We start from the raw sequence: 21,939 nt of genomic DNA on the forward strand, positions 1-21,939 counted from the left end.
CACTGATCCAAATGGAGGGAAACTACCATGCAATCAGTTTAGATATTAATGGTTGTAGATGAAAGCCTTCCAACCCGGCAGCATGACAGTGTAGCCATGCACAGAGCCATAAAGTAATGTTTCATACATTTGGTGTGAAAGAACTTTACAGGCAGAGCCTTAATCCCAACTCATTTGAGATGAACAGAGCATCAACTACAACTCCAGTTTTATTTTTTACTGGTGCCAAAATATTGCTGTAATAGCAGTGAGGACTGATGAGAAGGAGAAGAATCCTGTGACTGATGTTAATCTGTTAAAACACTGAAATCAGTGATCAGTCGATTTGTATTAGTATTTATTTTTCATCAGGGGTTCAAATCTCGTTTGTTCCACCATCATCCACACGATGTCGCTGCAGACAAATAACGCCTAAAATAAAAGGAAGTACAAAACAACAACAACAACGATGCGGTTTCTTGCCCTTTGTTTCAAACTAAATGTGCTTGTTTTCATGGCGTGGATTGCTGCGTGTTCAAGCCCAGGATGCGAACTTGAACGCGGCATCGCATTGCAGATGCTTCTTTAGATCCTGCAGGGAAGTTAAACGGGATCCGAGAGACGCCCCTCACTTTTTACAGCGCTGCGATGCGCTGCGATGCGAGTCCCGCGGATCCACGGAGGAAAGTTGGCTGAGTCGTCCACGGAGTCGTGGGCAAAATGATTTAGGCAGGAGTAGTTTAAAAGGAGGAGAGACGTCCTTTATCGCACTAGAATGATTTACGTAAAATGCGCAATAGAGGAACTCCAATGGAAAGTATGGGTCGCTTATCAGTTTGTAGCAGCCGACAGGCAACGATACTTCAGCAAGACTGATGGAAACTGACAACGACGTCGAAAACCAACCACATTTATGGTAAGACGTGAAAAGTATGCATTTTTAATTGGGAAGCGTATTCCCTGGAAAACCGGTTCCGATGACTGAACGGCTGATGACCTCATGTGGGATTCGCCCATATTTCTGTATTTGCCAAATTTGCATCCCTTGCAAACAGGTTAGAGCTTTTGCAGTGTTTAATCTGTGGCTAAAATTAAATGTACTTTTTGTTTGTGTTTGAATAGCCCGAAGGATTTTGTTAAACCGATGAGTCTAGTCATGGAGGATCGTGGATCCCTGCCCCATCCACGGAGTTCTGGTCTGAGGTATGTGCAACTATCAGGATTAACAGCTGACACAAATATGCATTTGATCTGCCAAGACCTCCGACTGCTTGTCCAGGAATGAAGAAAGTAACAATAACCAACATTTGATTTTAACTGAGGCAAACCCTTATGGTCTAAACATTTTTGTTGACAATCAGAATAATAGAGAGCAAATTGTAGAAATGTGTTTTTGCTTGTTCCCGTTAAGTGGAGATAATGCCACAGTTCATGTGTTGAGGTCACTGTGTGGTGCTAACTTCATCTAATAGGGAATCCGCTGTTTTCTTACCCACCTTGAGTATAATGCCTATTTTGTTAAAATTGCATCTGCAGAACCAAATTTTAAACATTTTGCTTTGCACTTGGTGCATCTCAGTGAAGTATCAGTTGATGCAGACGCGTCCACCTTTGAACTCTCCTCATTTCCTGCTTTCTCTGGGGTTTGCTGAGAAACGGCCTCGGACCATATGGAGGGGTCATGGGAAGTATTTTGCAGGCAAATAGCTCTGCCTCTTCTGACTGTGGTGAGTCTGATGGTCTTGTGGAAATGTCACATTCACTAGGACTGAAACTGATATTTTATAAAATACTGAGTAAAAAGTACTGCGAGTGTATGACAAGATGGAATTTCCCATCAGCTTTGGTTCAGGGTCTGAGAGATGATGTCAGCTGCTTGTATTCCAGTGGTTGGAATCATAAGAAAGAGGGAGTGAGTTTCCAGAGTGTGTGTGTGTTTTTAAGCAGGGTAACTACTCACTTCTTTGGCATTCAGAGGAGATGTTCAGAGTTTGTAAATCTAAATTATAGGTGCGATGGAGAATATGAACATATGATAGTTTCCAATCCGGTATTCCGTATGGCTGTACAGAGTTTCCAGAGCTGCCCTTGCAACTGCAATTTCCCCTTTGTAAAAATAGCATTCAGCCACATCAAGTACAGTACCAAAAAAAAAACTGCTTTCCTGGTTGGTCTTGCTTTTATATTTCATAATCGTTCTGTATTGAAGCCATGCTCTCTGGCAATGGAGAGAAGCAGACTTCTTAAATCTGCGTGGTTTGTTTTGGGAAAGAAAACCACACTCTTCCATAAGCTGCTGTTTATGGGTGGGGAAAGGCATATGCTCTTTGTATTACTTGTGGCTTCTTATATTTAGAGCCAGTAAACCGTTGCTTCTCAGTTTTTCAAATACATATATATTTATGACTCTTTAATATGACCTGCAACACTGCGTCCAAATAATGACCATGGCCTTAACGGCTGGCTTTTACAGCACACAAACAAGACAGGCGGTGTTGATTGTAATATAAGCTAGTCTTAACAACAACTTAAAAAAACGAACTTTAGCTCATGCTGTAAAACCAACAGTCTGATAGTGAGCTGCGTGGAACTGGCCTTTCTAATTGGACACACCTTGGCTTTCGCCATGATCTCACATGGCTGGCTTTCCTGAGGGGCAGAATGTGGAATTAGTTAAGGTACTGTGAATCCTCACAGCTGTTTCCCCACATGCAGACAGTCCAAGGGCACAGCTGCTCGCACGAGTGTTCAGACGAAGAGCATGGCGAGACTGAGTGGCGGAACTCAGACACGAGTGTTCAGATCCGGCAGCTTGTTTTTGCTGTGACTCCTCACAACATCTTGAGGCTATTCTTGATCCGCCCTCTGGCTCTTAGTCTGTTGATGACAAAGATGAGATAGACAAACACAAGACAACCTCTGAGTGCGCACAACACGACTGTGTTTACTCAGTGTAAAATAGAATTTTGTTTCAAGGTAGCTGCCCTCAGGAAGCCCACTTGGATCTTCTGCGCTGAAAAGGCAAGATAAAGGGAGTCATTCAGGGTTCTCCTCCCACTAGATGCAGTGAAGCCAGAGGGAAGCCAGCGCCCAGGCCCATTGTCTTTGGAATGCGCTTGTGTTTCGTTTGAATACTAGGATGTTTATGTCATGGATGTTTTTTTATTTTATTTTATTTTTACCTCAAAGCCAACCAACAAACAGATAACAGGGTTTATTGGATTGTTTTTTTTACCGTACTGAGGCCACCACACAGACTGTAAATACCAGTGATACCAGTCAATACTTCTCACCTGCCAATTAGCGGTACGAAAACCAATTTGTTGCTGTTGGTGTGAATTCTCATTCGTCCACGTCATGGTAACCCTTGATGATTGAATCTGAAGCAGCTGGACCTTTTGTCAACTGTTGATTTTTCTTCACATCCCCAAAGGTAGTTTTGTGAGTTGATACTGAAGTGATGAGTTTATGCACCGTTTCTGTCTGAGCTGAACAGACTGGACGTCTTTGTGTTAGTCGGATTCCTCCCACTCTCAGCCTGTGTACCATTCAGATTGACCTATCATGAATTGCTCCTTTGTGTGTTCTCAATAGAAACCTTATCTCCAATTACATTCAGACATGTTACATGACAAAGGAACAAATCGCCGTGATTTGCTTGACCATTATTATCGGCATTTGCCTTGTTTGGATGAGATATTGATCAGAAAGGAATTGTTTGAGGTCTGGAGAAAAAGGGCAGGTATACAAAAGGAATTGGAGAATGGCACACATTGAGATGATTTTCTTGGTGGCCCTGTCGTTACTAGTTTCCTTTTTGCTGTACAAGTACCAAAATTAGTTCATCGGATATCCTGGAGCACCAACTTTCCGGCAAAAGAGGAACATATTAATCAAACTGGATAAATGTTAAATTTTAACTGAGGATTACAGGACTAAATTGAAGAAAGGCTCAGAATCAGAAGGTGTTCATTGCCATTGTCAGTGAGGGTTCACAGACTAGGAATGTTGTGAGGGAATATCAACACAGTATTGGATTAAAAATGGATGAATAAATAATGCAGTGTTTTATACAAAGAAGCCGCAGCGCTGGTATGTCCGTTGTCTCATCCAGTGATAGCATACTGTAATTGTTCTCAGGAAATGGTATGCAGATGTTTTAGTGCCCGTGTTTTGGACATAGTAAACATCCCACATACTGTTTTAGTATAACAGATAGCATGTTAGGAATAACTTTAGAATGGTGTCAGGTGTTAGCTCAGCGGAGGCTAATGCTAGGAACAGATGTCTCTCACTCTCCCAGCATTCAGTTGCCCTCTCTCAAGGTACCAAGATTTCGCACTGACTGATGGAACACTGCTCATTAATCCCATTTAGTAGTAATGTTTGATTGTGCCCTTACAACCCTGTAGGAGACACAACGGCTGTCAGTTTCAATGCGCTTTTCATCCTGAGTATTTGAGAAGAGGGCAGAACTACCGGTATTTGTATTACATGTCTTGTCATTTATTTTCTATTGCAGCATAGCATGGCTTCTTCTTTCAGTATTTAAGTAATTAAGGAACAGCCTTGCATAAATATGTAGGTCACTTGCTGTTGTTGTTTTCAGAGGGGAAGCGGAAGGTGGCAAAGCTCCTCTGCGGAATGCGACAGTTGTGTTGTTCTTGTCTTAGAAAAGACAGTTAGTGAGTTTGTTGCTGTCACATCTCAAATTATTCAACCAGCTATTACTCAGAGTGCACAAACTGTACCTCCAGGAGCCCCACAGTCAATAAAACTAAATTATTGGGTAGTGGTGGAAAATCATGGGTTGTCCATGTCTGGGTGTTTTATTTTATTGACATGTGATTATTTTTCATATTGATGAAAATGTTGAAAAGACCTTGCAGAATCCAGAATTCTGATCCATCTAAGCATGTGTCAGCTCTACCTTGTTCTGTGATGGACCCGTCAATGTCATTAAAGTCTGCCTGCAGCTTTTCAAGATATTTTACAGACAAGCAAATAAAACCGGGTGATTATATAACCTCCTCCAACTGCTCGAGGCTTGATAAAGACATTAGACAGAATTTGTTTGTTTTAGTGCAGATGCAAGGCTCAATCTTAAAGTCAAATATGCATGTTTGAACATTTCTGTCTGTGTTTGTGCACAGTTTCTGACGGCAACACCGTCACCGCTCTATTATTGAGGACAATGTAGAACAACAAATGTGCACAGACACAATGGAGAAGACATTTCCTCTAGTAGTTAGAATAACAAAAAAACCACGTACTAAGGGTTGGCAGTAAATAAGCAGGGATCCAAAGTTGCTCTTTGAGAAGGTGAAGTCAGCTTTGTTCACTTTTTATTCAACAGGTTCATAATTACTTACCTTCTCTGTTCTCATTGCTGTTTCTTTGACTCTTCGTTGCCCTCTTCTGGATTCCTCTGTTGTGCGTAGAGCATGAATGAGCCTTTACTGTGTGCATACGCTCATAAGACAACTTCAGCTCATGTGATCGGCAGAAATCATTCCGGCTTGCCTTTAGAAAGATGCCCTTCTCTAGACAAAGCAGCTTTGTTTGAAATGAAAGGACACAGTGTGATAGCTCTGACTCCAGGGGAAACTTTCTTCCCCAACAAGTTATTTCTAGAGGATATATTAGGAAAAACTCACTTTTCCCATGTTTCTACACTCTTAATTTGGTGGTTTTTGGTCATTACCCACCCAAAAACAGCAAAATGAAACCCTCCAGTCAATCCTGCGTAGTTTGCGTAGTTCTGTAATCAAGTATTGAAACAAGTCTGGCAGAAAGAAAGAGATTTCTGCCAGACCCGTGCACAAGATGTGCATGCGTCCCTGTGTCTGCGCTCTGGACGTCCACACACACACACACACTCTCTTCCCATGGCTCGTTCGTGACTCGCTCCATCACGGTACTAGAGAGTAGAGCGGGGTTTTTTGGCTGCACTGAACAACAAAGATCTTTACACCGCCTCCCAGCTTCAGAGGACAGAAGTGGATAAAGTTTATTTTTGGTGGTGATGTACCAGCAAAAATTGACCAAAATGTCTTAGTGTGTGCTGAACACTTGACTGCTTTAAGAAACTCGGCCAATATAACACTGGACTAGCTAAGAAACTTTATCTCAAGTGGAGATGAGGCAGCAAATGTGAGTATTTTAATATTATTTGTGCTCTATGCTCGTGGAGCTGCTTAGTTATGGGTAGCTACATGCTGTATCTTACTTGCTGGCTGCTACAGGAGGAGCAGAATACAAAGAGGATCTCTTAGTTCAGGCCAGTAAGATATTTATTTCTGTGTGACAAGAATGTAGATGAGGGGGAAGTGTAAAATAAAGCCTTCATGATTCAAAACATTTTGTTATTATTCGTGTCACCCAGGTGCTCAAAGCGCTTTACACGAGGCCTCGCATTCACCCATTCACACACACATTCACACTCCAGTGGGCGACTGCTGCCAGACCCACCGGGAGCAATTCGGACAGTCAGAGCTGGGATTCGAACCGCAGATTCACTGATCACTGGGCGACCCACTCTACCAACTGAGCCACAGCCGCCCGAGTGCGCACGGACACTCTCTGCCTGATTGCGCTCCACACGTACAACTCTCCTGGTGTCTCCTGCATGAGTCGAAGAAGAAGAATAGAGTGGATAAAGTGTATTTTTTGTGGGAATGTTCCGAAGTAAATTCCCAAAGATATTTTAGTGTGTGCTGAAAACGTCGCCTCACGGGTTACCATGGTAGCGTGCATGTGCTCGCTATGAATGTACATTTGCTACTGGATTGAGAGCGTTTCTGAGAGAGCTTATAATGGAGCATTTAAAAAATATCTTGTAAAATATGGATTCAATTCACTCACCAAAAATCAGTCATAAAGGGGTCTGATATGCACTATCATGAAAATGTCTTCTTGATCTGATCCAGAATGAGGTCAGGAAAAAATACTACATTTTAACATTTATGGAAACCCCATTTATGGATTCAAAAACCAGTTAAAAACACTGTTTGGCCCATCTTATTGCCTTACTGGATGGCAGACCTCCTAGCTTACCTCGACTGCAGTCGTATTAATGAATTTGTACTACAAGAATAAGCACTAATACTGAAGGAGAAGGAGGCAGATCACGACAGCCATGGTTGTAATTATTATCAGAACTTAGCATTCTTTTTCATTATAGCCCTGAGATTGTGACCAGGACTGTGCATGAGGATGCTGTGGGAAAAAGTATTTGTTTTGTTAGTCCTAATAAACAATACACATAGGAAGTGGGAAGTTCTCATAGGGTCTTGTCCTCTTTTTCTCCCTAATCTCTTTCCATCCCACATTGCTTATGAAGTAATGGCCTTTCCAGACCCTCTTCAAAAAGTTCGTGTTCACTGTGAGTGACCTCTCACCAAATTACCAGCTGTGGCCCTGGTCCTGTGTTTTGTCTTTCCTCAGGGACCCTCCACCCCTCCATCTTCCTCCTCCACCTTCCTCCTCATTTTCAACCCCCCATTCTATGCAACTCCAGGATTCCTTAACTCCACCTCCCTGGACTGCACTTTTACACTAACATCTCCTTTCACCATTTGTGTTAGCAGTGTTTGTAGAATGAGCTGCACAAGTGATACTGCAATACTGATAAAGAACTGCCAGCGAGCGATGATTTCATCATGGAAAGTAGAATTTATTGTTTCCGTACCACACTGTACAGATTGCAAAACCGTATCTTTTATTTCGAATCAGGGACGTGTGTAAAATTGGCAGAAACCAACATTCATGCTGTTGCTGGGATATCATGCATTTTGTACAAATTGGATAAACGACAATTTAACTAGTCGATGTACCTTTACCCCCCCAAAATTTCTATGTGTAGTTAAAAATAAGCCATGTCTTCCTTCAGCACGTCAGGCAATAATGCATTTTCCCATTTACGGTATAATATTTTAAATCTTATTCCATTGCAAAATGTTGATTTTTGATCAATTAATTGATAAATTAATAATGACCAGCAGAAATTGTATCAGTCAGAAAATGTAAAAAAAAAAAAGGTTCCTGTCTGAAAATACTTTTTAAAACATTTCAATAATTTCATTGTGCAAGTGAGAGGGGAAAATTAATTGCAATCTAAATGGGAGTTGAGCTGCTTGGAAATATGTGCTGATGTCGTACTTCTGTGAAGGCATTTGATGGTGTAGTTGTCATAATGGTCAACCGTTAAACCGCATAATTGTGGAATGAGTCAGTTCTGCAGAGGTAAGGTGTGGTTTTTAAAATATGGCTGTGTACAAAAAGCACGCATGGGACAAATACCTGATTGAGGGTTTGGGGAGCAACCAGAATAAAACACGCAAATCTGTGGCTCCCTTGCGTGTTTTATTCTGGTTGTCCTATGCCATCATTGTGATTAAAATATAGGCTGATTCATAACTAAAACATATTTGTTTAATGTCCTTTGCTACTGTAGTGAGCACAAGTTGCCGTGTCTTCTGTGCACTGTTGCCTCTCTGGCCCCACCCACAGGTTCGTGTCTGCACAGGGAGGCAAAGCTGCTTACCTTCCACTCATATCCGCAGGGTGAGTGCTACCTTCGGATACAGTCAGGGGCCCGACTGGGTTTAGGTCGAACGTGGGAGGACGAGCGCTTTCTAATGCCACAGCTTGGGCGTGCCATAAAGGTGGACCTCTTTGAAGCTGTACTCATTAGTTTAGTCTGTTTGTCTACTCGTGGAAGGCACACAGCAGAATGGAAATTATTTAAGCAGAGTCAACCTTAGGCAAAGAGGTAAGAGTCTGCACTGAAGCGTTGGCAAACTGAGAGGAAAAGCAGGTTTGCCACACCTGCTCTCTGAATTTCTTCTCCTCTGTTCTTGTATTCCTACTAATGTGAGCTTTTACGGTGCAGCAGTTCTACCACTAACTTTCTCTCTAATAGTATTAAATAATTTGTGTGTCCAAAATGTTTTTCTTCCGATTGGTATCTGTGTGTTTTGACTTGAAGCGGAAGCTGTGTTGAACTTGAGCACTGGCATGTTTGAGCCTGTACATTTTGGACACGCAGCTGCTCAGATCTGCTCATTGGCTCATGAGAGTGTTTTGGCCATTGGCACGTTGACCTGTTGCTCTACTTTGTTTAAATATGAGCAGGATGTGGTCAGAAATTGTGACCAGAAGGACCTCTTTGAACCCTCCATTCCTCATGCCGTCCTGCTATCCAGCAGCTGCTAACATACCACAGTAGGCATGTTTGCTAATCCTGCGGTTTTTCAGAAAAGTTTGATTTCTATGAATTCTTGGAATTCCCCCCGCCCCCCCCCCCCTCCTTGCATTTGATTCAGGTTTTGTCTGCAGGAACTTTAATTTACTGAATGGAACTAAATGCATATTGTAAAAGTCTTGCCACCTGGAACAAGGTGTAATGGTATGTAGTTAAAGAATACACACATATTCATTTGTTATTGTGTGTGGATCCTTGACCTTTAACGAAGGACGGATGCGTATGTCCGCTTTGTTCAAGCCCTCACCCTAAACTCTTTCACACATAACAATTACATAAGCAAACAGCATCTGGATGACATACTAGCCTTTAACATTTAGTTGTTAGTCCTTGGAAGAACAAAATATCCTCCTGAATAATTTCCACAGGTATGAGGCAGGTGATTAAAAATAATTTAGTTTCATATTCTCACATCACAAATGTTTCGATGGTTGCGGCTGTGAAGATAATATTAACATACCATACGGTGTCTATTAAAGTTTGTTTCAGAGTCCACTTGCTTGTGCTGTCGGCATTCACAAAATGGTTGCATAATGGGTCATAACAAAGGGAACAATGACCACAGGCCTATTATTTCCTGTCTGTGACCATGTCCTCTGATTGTTGACAGGCCTGTATGTGAGTGTCAGATCTCCCAGGGAAACCCTGTGGATGAGGCGTCAGCAAAGTCAAGCTTCAACACGTCTTTACAATCACAGGCCAGGATGACAGAAGCAAAGCAGACGGTGTGTCCGTGTCTGTCATCTACTTGGTGTGTTTTGATGACACAGCTGTATAAACTGGACTGACCCTGAACCGGAGGCGTGGTTATTCTTTTGTTTTGTTTATATGCTAATTTATTGTTTGTTAGGGCTAGATATCATGCAAGGCCTTTTTTTATTATTATTATTGGAAGGTTGGTGGTTCAAGCCCCAGTCTACATGCTGATGCATCATTGATCAAGATTCTCCCAGGCACCATAAGGTGCTCCTGTACCCACTGCTCCTCAGAGGTGGGTTAGAGCAGTGGTCCCCAACCACCAGGCCGCGGCCCGGTACCGGTCCGTGAGGCATTTGTTACCGGGCCGCACAAAAAGAATAACTAATGTACCGTATACAATTTCCGTTGTATCAATTATTAGCGTATAAAAGGTGTTTTATTTTGAAAAACGACCGGATTTTCTCCAACGTAACATTCGCCTGTGAATTTTCATGCTTTACCTGATATGTTACTAAAAACAGACGTGAACTAGTGAAAATTAATTAAAAAAACAAACGTGTTTGGAGAGCTTCTTTGCTAATAGGGAAAGTCCAACTGAGAAGGAAGAAAAGAAAACTTATTTTAACAGACAAACCAGGAGTCAGACTTAAAACTCTGGTTTATCTACAGCTGTCTGGCTTTGTTAACGAGGCAGTGAAGGGTTCAAAACTGCTTTGACACGTAGAAACCAAGAACCCTGGATTAAAAAACACAAATGTGGAATTTATGATACAAAAAACGTGAACATGAAGGACAGAAGCGATTATTGAGACCACAGTTTATGGTGAGTAGATATTGGTGTAATACTTGTCTCATCGTTATTACAAGTGCTTAATATAAACTTTATTGGTAAGATCATATTCCTCTTTATTTTTATTTTATTCCCCCCCCCCCCCCCCCAGAAAAAATTGCCTGCCGTGAAATCGGTCCGTGGCAGGAGGGTTGGGGACCACTGGGCTAGAGGACATTTTCCTTCAAGGATTAATAAAATATATTTTAAATAATTCCCTTGCCAACTAACGTGGTGCCATCATTTGCCAAAACCGAATACTGTATAACAGCAAATGCCACATAAGTCGTCCATAAGTAAGTTTTCTATTGGGCAAAAATGGTTGTGAAGTTGGATGATGTAATAATGCATATAACTAATGAATTTGTTGTGTTAAAACTACATTTATTTCCCCTCCACCTCCTGGAAGCAAAATTCAAAATTGTGATGATCAATGAGTTATCTGCCGCTGCGTGACTCAACGTCGGTGCTTGATGTCGTAAACAGGAAAACTTAATGCATACTGCCACTATATGTGGAGATGCTGTAGGAGTGATTTGGGTTTCTATTATTAACTGCATTGGTTGTTTCCAAACACACCAAAATGGTGAACATTTCTGTAATACTGCAGATCATTTATCATTATACCTGTTTTTAGGTTTCAGTCTTTGTACCCTGGTCTAAATGTAAATAGCATACATGTGGAGAGTGGTCGAAGCGGCGTCAATAACATGCTCTTATTTTAGAATTATAAGCTCTTATTTTGAAAAGTATGTGAGACTAAAGTCAAGTCCTTGGCTCAGTCTCGAATTTTGTGCTGCGTTGATTTGTCAATTTAAAATCCAAAGAATTAGAGGCCAAAATAGTTTGTAGAAAAGTGTATATACAATCTAATTATTGGAACCAATTCAAAAGCAACCATCTAATAACAGTTCATAAATGTCAGGAGGAATAATTATAGTTTATTGGTAATCCTGGGTTGTTTTGTTTAAAGAGACTTTGATAATTCCTTTGTTGTACATGCTTCCTCCTGCCCCCCCCCCCCAAACTCGACACTACAATAGTCTCTAATTAATTAAAATGTGAGGTCAGAAACAGAATTTGTTCAGTATCAGTAGGGCCATTGTTTTAATGTCTTTCTTTCCTTCTTTCTTCTGACGAGCCATCCTTCACTGGAAAAGGGTCTGTTGGTTTTAATTCACTCCAAATGATTACTTTTTGAGGAACAGCAGTGCCTACAATTAATCATGTGAAGACTTTCATAATGGATTCACACTCTGCTGCAGAACCACGCGATTATTTAGCGATACTTGCTGATATTAGAAGGAAATGGACCATTTTCTGTTTAGACCAAGACTAAATTTGTATCCGGAATACACTGACGGCACTGCATTTTCCATCCAATCAATAAATGGGCCCACGTATTTGTAGAATGTTGCTCCAGTTTACACTTCTGTCTTCAAATTGCACTTTTCAAAACAAATTTCTATTGTTTGAATGACTATTTTAAGGAGCATGAGCGAGACACGATGTGTGCATTCTTATTATAGGGTTATTCTAGTGTAATTTGTTTTCCTGTAATTAATATAGCAAACTATTTTGTCATAATTAGCAGATTAACAAGACTATGGTGTCTCTGAACTAATTAGTCTTGGTGTTTGCATGTCAGTGTAAAGGACAACCCCCCCAGCAAGACTAATAATCCTCCGCTAGGCGTGTTTCAGTGGAGCTGGTGACCTTGCATTGTTCAGATTCCTCTGTTTGAATACGCAGTGCCCCCACATGAGTCTGTGCAGGCTGGGATCGGTAAACTCTGTTTTATATTTACGCTGCCTGAATGACGTGAAGGAACTGCAGGACACGGCCGAGATGTTGACGGAATAGATTTATCTGACCTGTTATCACATTATCTAAGCATGTACACAGAACAAACTTTTTGTTAAGACTTTAATTATGTCTTTTTTAGCCCTCTTTGTTTACAGACAGCATGTTTTTATCAACACCGCTCAGGTACATTGTGGGAATCTAATATTTGTCTGAAATATAATGTGTCACAAGTTTATGTAGGATGGCTAGTTGATTGCAAATCTATGGATGAATGGGAAATTAGTTGTAAATAAAGTCCTCAGTAAATGTTTTTTATTCTCAGATACCTGTTGGGTGTGTCACATGACTGCCACTGCTGTCTCACACACTGTATTGACATGGTTTTCAACACGGTTAAGCCTTGACAAACACACTGCAACAGTGAACTGTGTTTGTCACAGTATAAAAATGTTATCGCACAAAGGGATGCTCACTGAAGCGTGGGCAAGAAAAAATAACAGCACACTATTTCTACCACACTGTAAAACACAGAAATGTATTCTCTATCATCATCATTAGTTATCAGTCTTTCACAGATCTGCTCATCCAGCCATTTCTTCAGGCTCAGTGAGTAAATCTGTCTACTCGTTTGTCTTGTGACCTGTTTGCAAAGTGGACTCGAGCTCTTTCATCTAATAGCACCAGTGCTTTCTGAAACCTGAGGGAGAAAGGATTCCTTTCATTCTGTCTGGTGCATTCTGACTTTCAATCAGTCAACAGACTGACAGAGGAAAAACGCTGACTTTAAATGTTTTATAATGTCCTCATATGTGTTGGAGTAAAACCACCCACTAAAATCTCCAATCTGTTGCTTTGTCTAGCTGTGCTGAAACTGTGTAGTTTATAACTTGCACTTTGTTGTCCAACTACAGGGAGTCGACCAAAAGCAAAGCACCATCCCCGCCGGGCCTGAAGCAGCTGGATTCCCCAAGTTTCTCACAGTGGTACCCAGAAAACCCTCATTTCACCATGGACCAAAAGGAGAACCCCACTAACAAAGACGTCTCTCTGATCGTGGTTCTGCCTGGCGGAGAGGAGAAGATAACTACAGTCCATGGAAGGTGCGGTTGAGATCACTGTGTCTCATTTATGATTTGAGCAATGTTCAAATTGAAGAAAGACGTGATAAGTCAGATGTCACACACACAGATAGGTGGAGTAACTGAATCAGTGTGTTGACTTCATCGTTGTGCAACAAAGAAAAATGAATTCTATTCTTACCATTGTTGCTCTAAGATTGTCTTGTCATTAAGTAAGTGCTTCAGTGGAATGAGGACACATACAAATCAGCATTTCAACTAAGTCCTCTTCTCCTTATCAGATCAACATGCCAGCATGCCTTTGTTCCAGTTTTTTAGAACATGGTCTGAGGGTGTTTCTGACTGCTCAGTCACATGGCTCAGGCTTTCCATCAACAGAGTTTACTCAAGATATCTTTATCTCTCTCACAATGCACAGAGTTTACAAAAATTCATCTAAGGTGCACCTTGGCCTCTTGGGAAAGTGGAGTGTAATCTCATGCAAAGATTTAGAACTCAATGCGTTACCTTCTTGCCCTCTGAACCTGGTTCAAATGGCTAAACAGCAGATCTAATGCTAATGTGTACAAATTGTATCATCAGCATTAAGAAAGCATGAAGAAGCGACAGCTACTGTAAATGTGCTCGCTGTTTTGCTATATTCTGCAGGTTCTTTAAATAGTATCTTTATTTTGAATCAGTTAATGCATCCAGCTACAGTTCAGCTGTTGTCTCCACATTTGCCGACAAGCAGTGGCAGAGGAATTTTTAGGTTGATTGTCTTTTCCTTCATCCTTGTGAATACGATATGTCAGGAACGCCTGAAGGGAATTTCATGGTACAGTTGTCCACTTGGAATCAGGAGTGAACTGATTAGAATGTAGTGGTCAAAGGTTATTGTGACCTCACAAATTAACATTTTGGCCACAAGCCAAGAATTCATCTGCTAATGATGACAACATTTCACAAAAATGTTTTATAGGAAGAAATTTACAGTCAAGGTCAACTTCACTGTGACATCATACGTTTTGGCCATTATTCAGTGTAATAATTCAGGAGAAATTGTATAACTCTTATTTGATATTTGCTTTATGGGCCAAGCATGCAAACCCATACAGGGAATATTTATTTCTCAATCAAATGATGAACTCCAGGTCATTGATCTTTGTTAGCTCTGTGCTGTACTGTTCTCTGTACGTGAAAAGCAAGGATCCCAATGATACCTTCAATATAGCTCTGAAAAGATGATTAGCATTAAGATCTTAATACATAATCATCTCAGTAAATTACAAGTCAAATTGTCAATTTCAGACATTTGAAGATATCTTCTTGGACAATGGTTTGTTAACTGGGATGGGTGAGAACACTAGAATCAACTTAATTAATTTATCAATTAATTGATAAATGAGGCAGATTTAATGCCCTCTCTAATAAGATTATAATATAATGAGTATAATGATATAATTAGATGAATGACCATCAAAGTACATACTGTACACACATTCTTCTTTCACGTTGGATTTTCTTTGTTCTCATTAAGTAACTTACACATGACCAGCTTCCGTGTCTCCCACTCTTTTACAGAGCAAATTATGTTTGTCATTGTTTAATAGTGTCCACCGTGTCTTTTAGCAAACCTTTGATGGATCTGTTAGTGGCGCTTTGTGCAAAGTATCACCTGAGCCCATCAAGCCACACCTTAGAACTGGTCACTGCTAACAGCAAGAACACAAAGCTGAAGCCCAATGCTCTCATTGGAAGTGTGGATGCAGAGAGGATCATACTGAAACCAAAAGGGGAGGATAAAAATAAGAAGACCGGTCCGCAGATGCCTGAGGTACAGTAATTAAACTATAGCGTGCTGACGTTCTCAGTTAAAACCACTATTTGCTGTTCATTTTGAGTAAGCAGAGTTTTATTTGCACTTTCGTATTATTCAGGCAACCGTTCGAATGGTGATAAACTACAAGAGGACCCAGAAAACAATATTACGAGTCAATCCTCGTGTTCCCCTGGCTGAACACTTACCAGCCGTCTGTGAGAAATGTGAATTTGATATTGAGTCTACAGTTCTGTTGAGAGATATCCAGTCACTGGCCCCTTTGGACTTGTCCTGTTCTCTGAATGATTATGCAATAAGGGAGGTTTATGCACGAGACTCCAAAAGTAAGCAGAAATGAATTAAAGACGTCAAACTATGTTGCATAAGACATTACATTTTGTAGATTTTAAAATATTTGATGCTCAGAGTTTTGCTGCACTAAATCTAATGTGTATTGGCTCTGTAGGACAACCTGCGTCTCCTGTGTCTCCAGTATCACCAACTCATGCAGGTTTATCACTTTCTAAACTACTTAAAATCGACAGAGCTGTCAAGTGTTGGACTACTGTCATTTTGCTCTGGCATTTATTTGTATTTGTATTTTTCCAGTGGCAATCTTCCCAGGAAAAAATAAAAATCAGAAAGAGGAAGAAAATAAAGGCCTCCTCAGCAAGTTTAGGAAAAGCAAGAAAAAATCCGACCAGGTAATGCAGTATTAAGTACCTTATAATCCTCGGAGGGAGGTTTGTGTACTTTAGCTTGCTATTGGTTGGCGTGACTGTTTGGGACCAGGCTTCTTATCTTGTTCTCATTGGATGTTTGTTCTTTAAAGGCAGTGACATCCAGTGCTCCAGCTTCTCCTGTGCTTGTGAGCAAGCCTCGACCGCTCAGCATGGCCTTACCTAGCTCAGACTCATCTCTGTTTGGCTCCCCGACGACATCCACAGATGTGCCAAAGAAAAGACGTGCACCCCCGCCGCCGATCCTTGTGTCTCAAAACTGTCCCTTGGATGCTGTCACTCGCCGGAGACTACTCTCTGAACCTATCACCCAACTGGACAGGGACCAGGTAAGTGGATTGATTTGTTGAGCTCTATAACATCAGCATGATAATTTGACAATATTGGAAGAAGGATAGCCGAATGATTTTGATGATGATGCAATATGATGTATTATTGAACTTAATAAAATCCTGTTGTATACTGTAGGTGGCTGGGTTAAGTCGTGGGTCCTCAGCAGAGTCTTCACTGAAGAGAACTAAACGTAAAGCTCCTCAACCCCCCAGCCCTGTTTTCCAAGAAACTGTTCATGTGGATGAACATTTGCAAGGTTTGTCTTTCTTTAACTATGTACTGTACCTTCCATTCATGTTGTTTGCTATTGTTTGTCATATGGTGTTAAAGACAAAGACAGATATTTTCACAGTTGGCCGCAGATGGCTAGATTTTGTATTATATTTGTCTCTTCTGCCACCTAGTGGTCATTGTCAAGCAGTGACTTCTACCAAAACAAAAAATACTGGACACTGAAGAGGAAACGAACTTTGGTTATTTTTTAAATGATTGTCGTTTTGGAAATTGTATATTTTTCTGTGGTGACGTATGTTTAACTGGCTTTAATGTAGTTTCCTGCCGTTGCATAGACATTGTAAGCCTTGTGCTGTCGGGGAGACGCCATCCTGCCTGCGTAGAAAATTATTTAAGGTGCAAAAAAACCCCAAAAGTTAAAAAACAAGGAGAAAAAATTTATGTCTGATGAACAAAGAATGGAATGCATATTTAAATATACTGTACATTTTGGCTTCCGTAAATAAATATATAAGAATGAGCGAAAAAATTATATAGAGTTTTTTTTCCTCCAAAAGGTCAGATCTCACAAAATACAGGGGGTATATATTCTCACCTTCTATATCATGTTGTCATGCATTTAGTTGTCTTTTTTCTGCTAAAGGTTTTGAATGCAGTTATCCTGACACATCACAATTTGAGTTGAACTGACTGATGCGCCCACGAATTGAAGACACATTTGAAACCCATTTTCTAGTCTGAATGTAATGTGTCCTTTTTTGCCAGTTTGAGCACAACAAAGAAAATTAACTTCACTCCAAGTTTTTTAGTTTTCAAAACAAAACAAGAGCTATCACTCTTTTGTTATTCTGTCTTCATCCCTACTGCTTTGTTGCACCTTTAGCAATCACATTTGTGATCTATCATTTCTAGAATATACTTCTTAATAGAGGTGATCTTTACTAAATTGTAATCACAGACTTGTTTTAATCAGTCTTGCTGTTTCCGCCCTCCATTTGCTTCAAACACAGTGAAAAATGGCTTCCACAACAGCTTCATCCCATAGATAAACAGATGAGATGCTGAGAGCAGTGAGAAGCTGCAGTGTTAAATATTGTTTCCTTTGAGTGCTAAATATAAAGCCGGGGGGGGGGGGGGGGGGCATATAAAATGTTTAGCATCCAACTATATTTCCAATTAAGGTTTTTTGTGATTAAAACGGTTATTCTGATGAAGGTATTCCACTTATTTTCTCAGACATGTTGGACAAAATAAGGTGTAAAAAACAAATCAAAATCTGCTTACATTTTTGCCAGCTAATGGGGGGAAATGGTTTAATCATTACAGCGAATGCACATGATTCCAAAAATAGATGTAACATGATGGGTACCCCACTGATCACCCAGTAACATTCCACCTGTACTGATGCTGTTTTCTAGCGGGGGCAGCTGCTAACACACTGGAGGAGATTATGGAACAAGAAGAGTCAACTGTTTCTGTAATGTCTCCCAGTGGCACCCAGGGAGGGGACAGCAGCCTCACCATGTCTGCTGATATTGCGCTGCATTCCCCGTCCCCAGACACTGACAAACTGAGCACAGTGTCTGTTGAAGGCAATGGGGAAGATCATTCCTGTGATCTGTCCTCAGATGGCAAGTACGAACTCTATTATGAATTATTGATCCTGAGCCATATTTTTTTCCATTAGTTTTTGCAACACATTTACTTCCCTCTTTATGCTTGATTTTTACAGGCACCTGCCGAGCGCAGTGATAGACCCTGTCACTCTGAGTGATGTAAGCACGACTGATGTCACAGGCTCTTCTGAAGGGGGAGCTACTGGTGAGTCTGCACTTTGATTTTAGTGGTACTGTTCATATCTATAATAATAATAATGCGTGGTCTTATATAGCGCTTTCCTGGACACTCAAAGATCCTTTACATTGTGCATTATTCATTCACTCCATACTTGGCGGTGGTGAAGCTACTATTTTAGCCACAGCTGCCCTGGGGCAGACTGACAGTTGGTGTTGAGTCTGCCGATGTTATCCTGTTTCACTTGACAAGTGTTCTTTTCTCTCCAGATGTTAACCCGTGTGAACTTCAAAAGGAATTGACACCTGAATGCGTCAAAGAGGCTTGCAGCACAGCACCCAGCAGCCCCCCTCCACCTGAGATGCAGAGTAAAGAAGTACAGGCCTCTGTTCAGACAAACACTGAAACCTTCTGTCAGCACAACAATGCGGTGGAAATCCCAGTGGCCACCGGCCCATCACATCCAACTGCAGAGGATGCCAAAGTGCAAACGGATGACATGCCACTACCATCGCCTCCACCTCCACTTCTTTTCCCACCTAGTGCGGATACCTTTGAATCAGCAGGGAAGAAAGATATGGCTACTTTGACGGAAGAACTGGACCTGGCAGTTCTCAAACATGCCTTATCTCACAACTCAGAGACCTCATGCCCAGACTCAGCACCAACTGCCCCTGCCACAACAAAGGCACCCTGTATTTATTCCACTAATTCTGAGCCAAAGCCCAAGCCTTCCAACGAGCTGACAAGGGACTACATCCCCAAGGTGGGGATGACAACCTATACCATTGTGCCTCAGAAATCTCTTGAGAAACTTAGATATTTTGAGGTTGCACTGACATTGGAGTCGCCTCATGTGGCTAAAGAAGATGGACTTGACATTGGTTCTCCTGGACTGAAAGAGAGCACGGCACAAAGGAAACAGACCAAAGTCTCAAAGGAAAAAAGTGAGCTGCACTCTTCTGTACCCAGGGAAGACTTACTGACTCGTGCTACTACTACTACTACTACCCACACTGTTAATGGAAGCGCACCTGAATCCATGGATTCCTCATCACCAACAATTGTACCCAAAGCAGATGCCAAGAATTCATCCTCAGTTGTCGCGATATCTCAATCCAGGTCAGCAACCGAGGTCAAAGAGGTGAAAATTCCACCCACAACTAAACCTAAGCCTGGTTCTTTCCGCTTGGCACAGCATAAAATAACAGCTGGGTACTATGTAACTTCAGCAGCAGAAAAGAGTCTCAATGCTAGTCCTGGCTTTGGCCAGAGGGAGGCTCAAGGAAATTCAGAGAGAGCACTGTTACCATCCCCTCCCTTTCTGCGTCCTAAAGATGACACAGTTCATGCTGAGCTTCGACCGAAAGGGGATGACAAAAATGTAGGCATCATGCGAATCACCAGGCAAAGCAGTCTGCCAGCTAAGGAGCCAACCTTAGGGCTAAGCTTGGAGAAATTAAGGAGCTTTGCAGCCCCGCGGCCCTTCACTCCTGTGACCCCAACCCGCTTCGCCCAGGCAGTGTCCTCTGCTGTGAAGAGAAGTCAGTCCTTATCCCACAGGCCAAAGTCGCCTCACTCACCATCGTCCCGATCCCTGTCTCCAATAACAAGTCACTCATCAGCCGAAGACACGAAAGAATTATCAAGGCTCAAGGTAAGTTGAGATAGCATATCATGCTTTTATATAAATGAAGATAAAGGTAGCGCAGGACAGTTTTCATGGTGCCTTTCATGCTTCAACTCCTACACCGCTACAGGAATAGTTGAGGAGGCGAGCACTCAGCACTGCTGATCAGAGATCGGTTTCCCCTCAAAAGAAGAGTGGGCCCTTTCCCACTGCTGCTCCCGTTGGAGAGTCAAACCACTTGTACAACTACTGTGACGCTTCTTTCTGGTGCTAAATAAGCCATTTGTACTGAAAGGGGTGGTCAGTTATTAACAATCATAAAGTTTTACTGAGAAGCTTTGTAGTTCATGTGACGTATTGATCTGAATCAACACACTTTTGATATAAGAGGCCTATCAAGGCAATGGCAGTCGAAAGTTGGTGTTTCTTTACTTGACTGAATTATCCTGTTCACAAGCTGATGAAATAAAAACCTCCAGGCGCCTCACAGACCATTAAAAAGTCAATTCTTTTTGGACTCGGTATAGTTACTTTATTGGCCCTTAAAATACATAATACTGAGTGCTGTTGCTGATTCCTTTAACCGCTTTATGTTTTCAGACACAGTAAGTTTTATGTTGCATCTTTATTTTGTATTTTTGTAATCACAGGAAGGTGAAAATGGAGTGGTGGATGCTGGCAGTGGCTCCAGTCTGCAGGCCTTTGAGGGTGAAGCTCCATCTTTTAGAGGGGTTGCTCTCATGAAAGGAGAGAGCACTCCATAGTAATGCCTTAATTCTCCTGACAGTACATCACCAATTCATTGCCACAAGATATAAAACGTGTGCACAACATATGCATTGAGCATTTTTCCCTTCCAACTTTAGTATCCTTTATCACATCACACAGGAGCAGAAACTGTATTTTGTTTTACCTCTTGGTTGTGTCCAACAGTGTACATACATTTTTATGTATTTTGATAATTGCCACATTTTGTTTATTTCCTAATATGTTATTAAGCAATATCTCGGACAGATCTACACTTGTTATTGCTTCTCCTGCAGTTTGTGTGATGGCTATTTTGCATTTAATGCATTACTGTTGAGAGAGAACAAGAACATTAAATGAGAACAATTCTATAAATTATTAGATTCTTTCGACAGTTGTAATATTATGAGGTTTATGAATGATAACTGATGATCAGGACAGGCCAGTTCTGACCTATGGTACTTACCCATGGTACTTCAAATCTATATTTAAGTATTACAGAGTTTAATTAAGTTAAGCTATATGCAAAGTTATACTGATGTGCACACCCATTGTTCTTGTCAGTGTTCTTATAAATAAAGCTTTTATTAATTCCTGTGTCTTTATTAAAATAATTTCCTTCGTTTAGTGTTGAGTCTATGTTTGTCCTCATTACATTAGGAAAGGCCATTAAACATGAAGAAAAAACATTTCTGATTTTCTGTCAATAATTTCTTTAGACATGTTAAGCATTGAACGGGGCCAAATTGGCTCCAAAGTAAAAAGGAGCGTTTTAAGTGTTGAACTTGGCTCCTTTCGAATGCAGCGTGATTCTCAGGTAAATCATATTGGTGACGTTTGTAATGAGATCACGAGGACTGCGTGGCTTGAGTGGGAGACAGCTTGGAGACTCACAAGGTAAAAAAGTTTTACAAACACAGGATATGATGTTATTACCCAAAATGCAGGAAGAACTAGGGAAGAACTGGCCGATCACGCTGCACCTAGCATCAGGAGTGTACCG

The 21,939-nt window shown here is 41.2% G+C and overlaps 1 protein-coding gene across 1 annotated transcript; it reads left to right on the plus strand.

Moving 5' to 3' along the window:
* Window positions 1-956: 956 nt before the first annotated feature.
* Window positions 957-21,552, plus strand: LOC137902300 (cordon-bleu protein-like 1). Its single transcript, XM_068746382.1, is given in 17 exon segments — window positions 957-1,013; window positions 1,015-1,034; window positions 1,102-1,186; window positions 5,730-5,737; window positions 8,435-8,544; window positions 9,142-9,208; window positions 13,490-13,678; window positions 15,269-15,473; window positions 15,577-15,802; window positions 15,925-15,969; window positions 16,068-16,162; window positions 16,291-16,527; window positions 16,667-16,787; window positions 18,184-18,400; window positions 18,498-18,586; window positions 18,829-20,216; window positions 20,840-21,552. Coding segments are annotated over 17 exon segments (3,273 nt in total). The 3' UTR covers window positions 20,954-21,552.
* Window positions 21,553-21,939: the final 387 nt, after the last annotated feature.

The sequence above is a fragment of the Brachionichthys hirsutus genome, chromosome 12 (genome assembly GCF_040956055.1).
Source record: "Brachionichthys hirsutus isolate HB-005 chromosome 12, CSIRO-AGI_Bhir_v1, whole genome shotgun sequence".
NCBI lineage: Eukaryota > Metazoa > Chordata > Actinopteri > Lophiiformes > Brachionichthyidae > Brachionichthys > Brachionichthys hirsutus.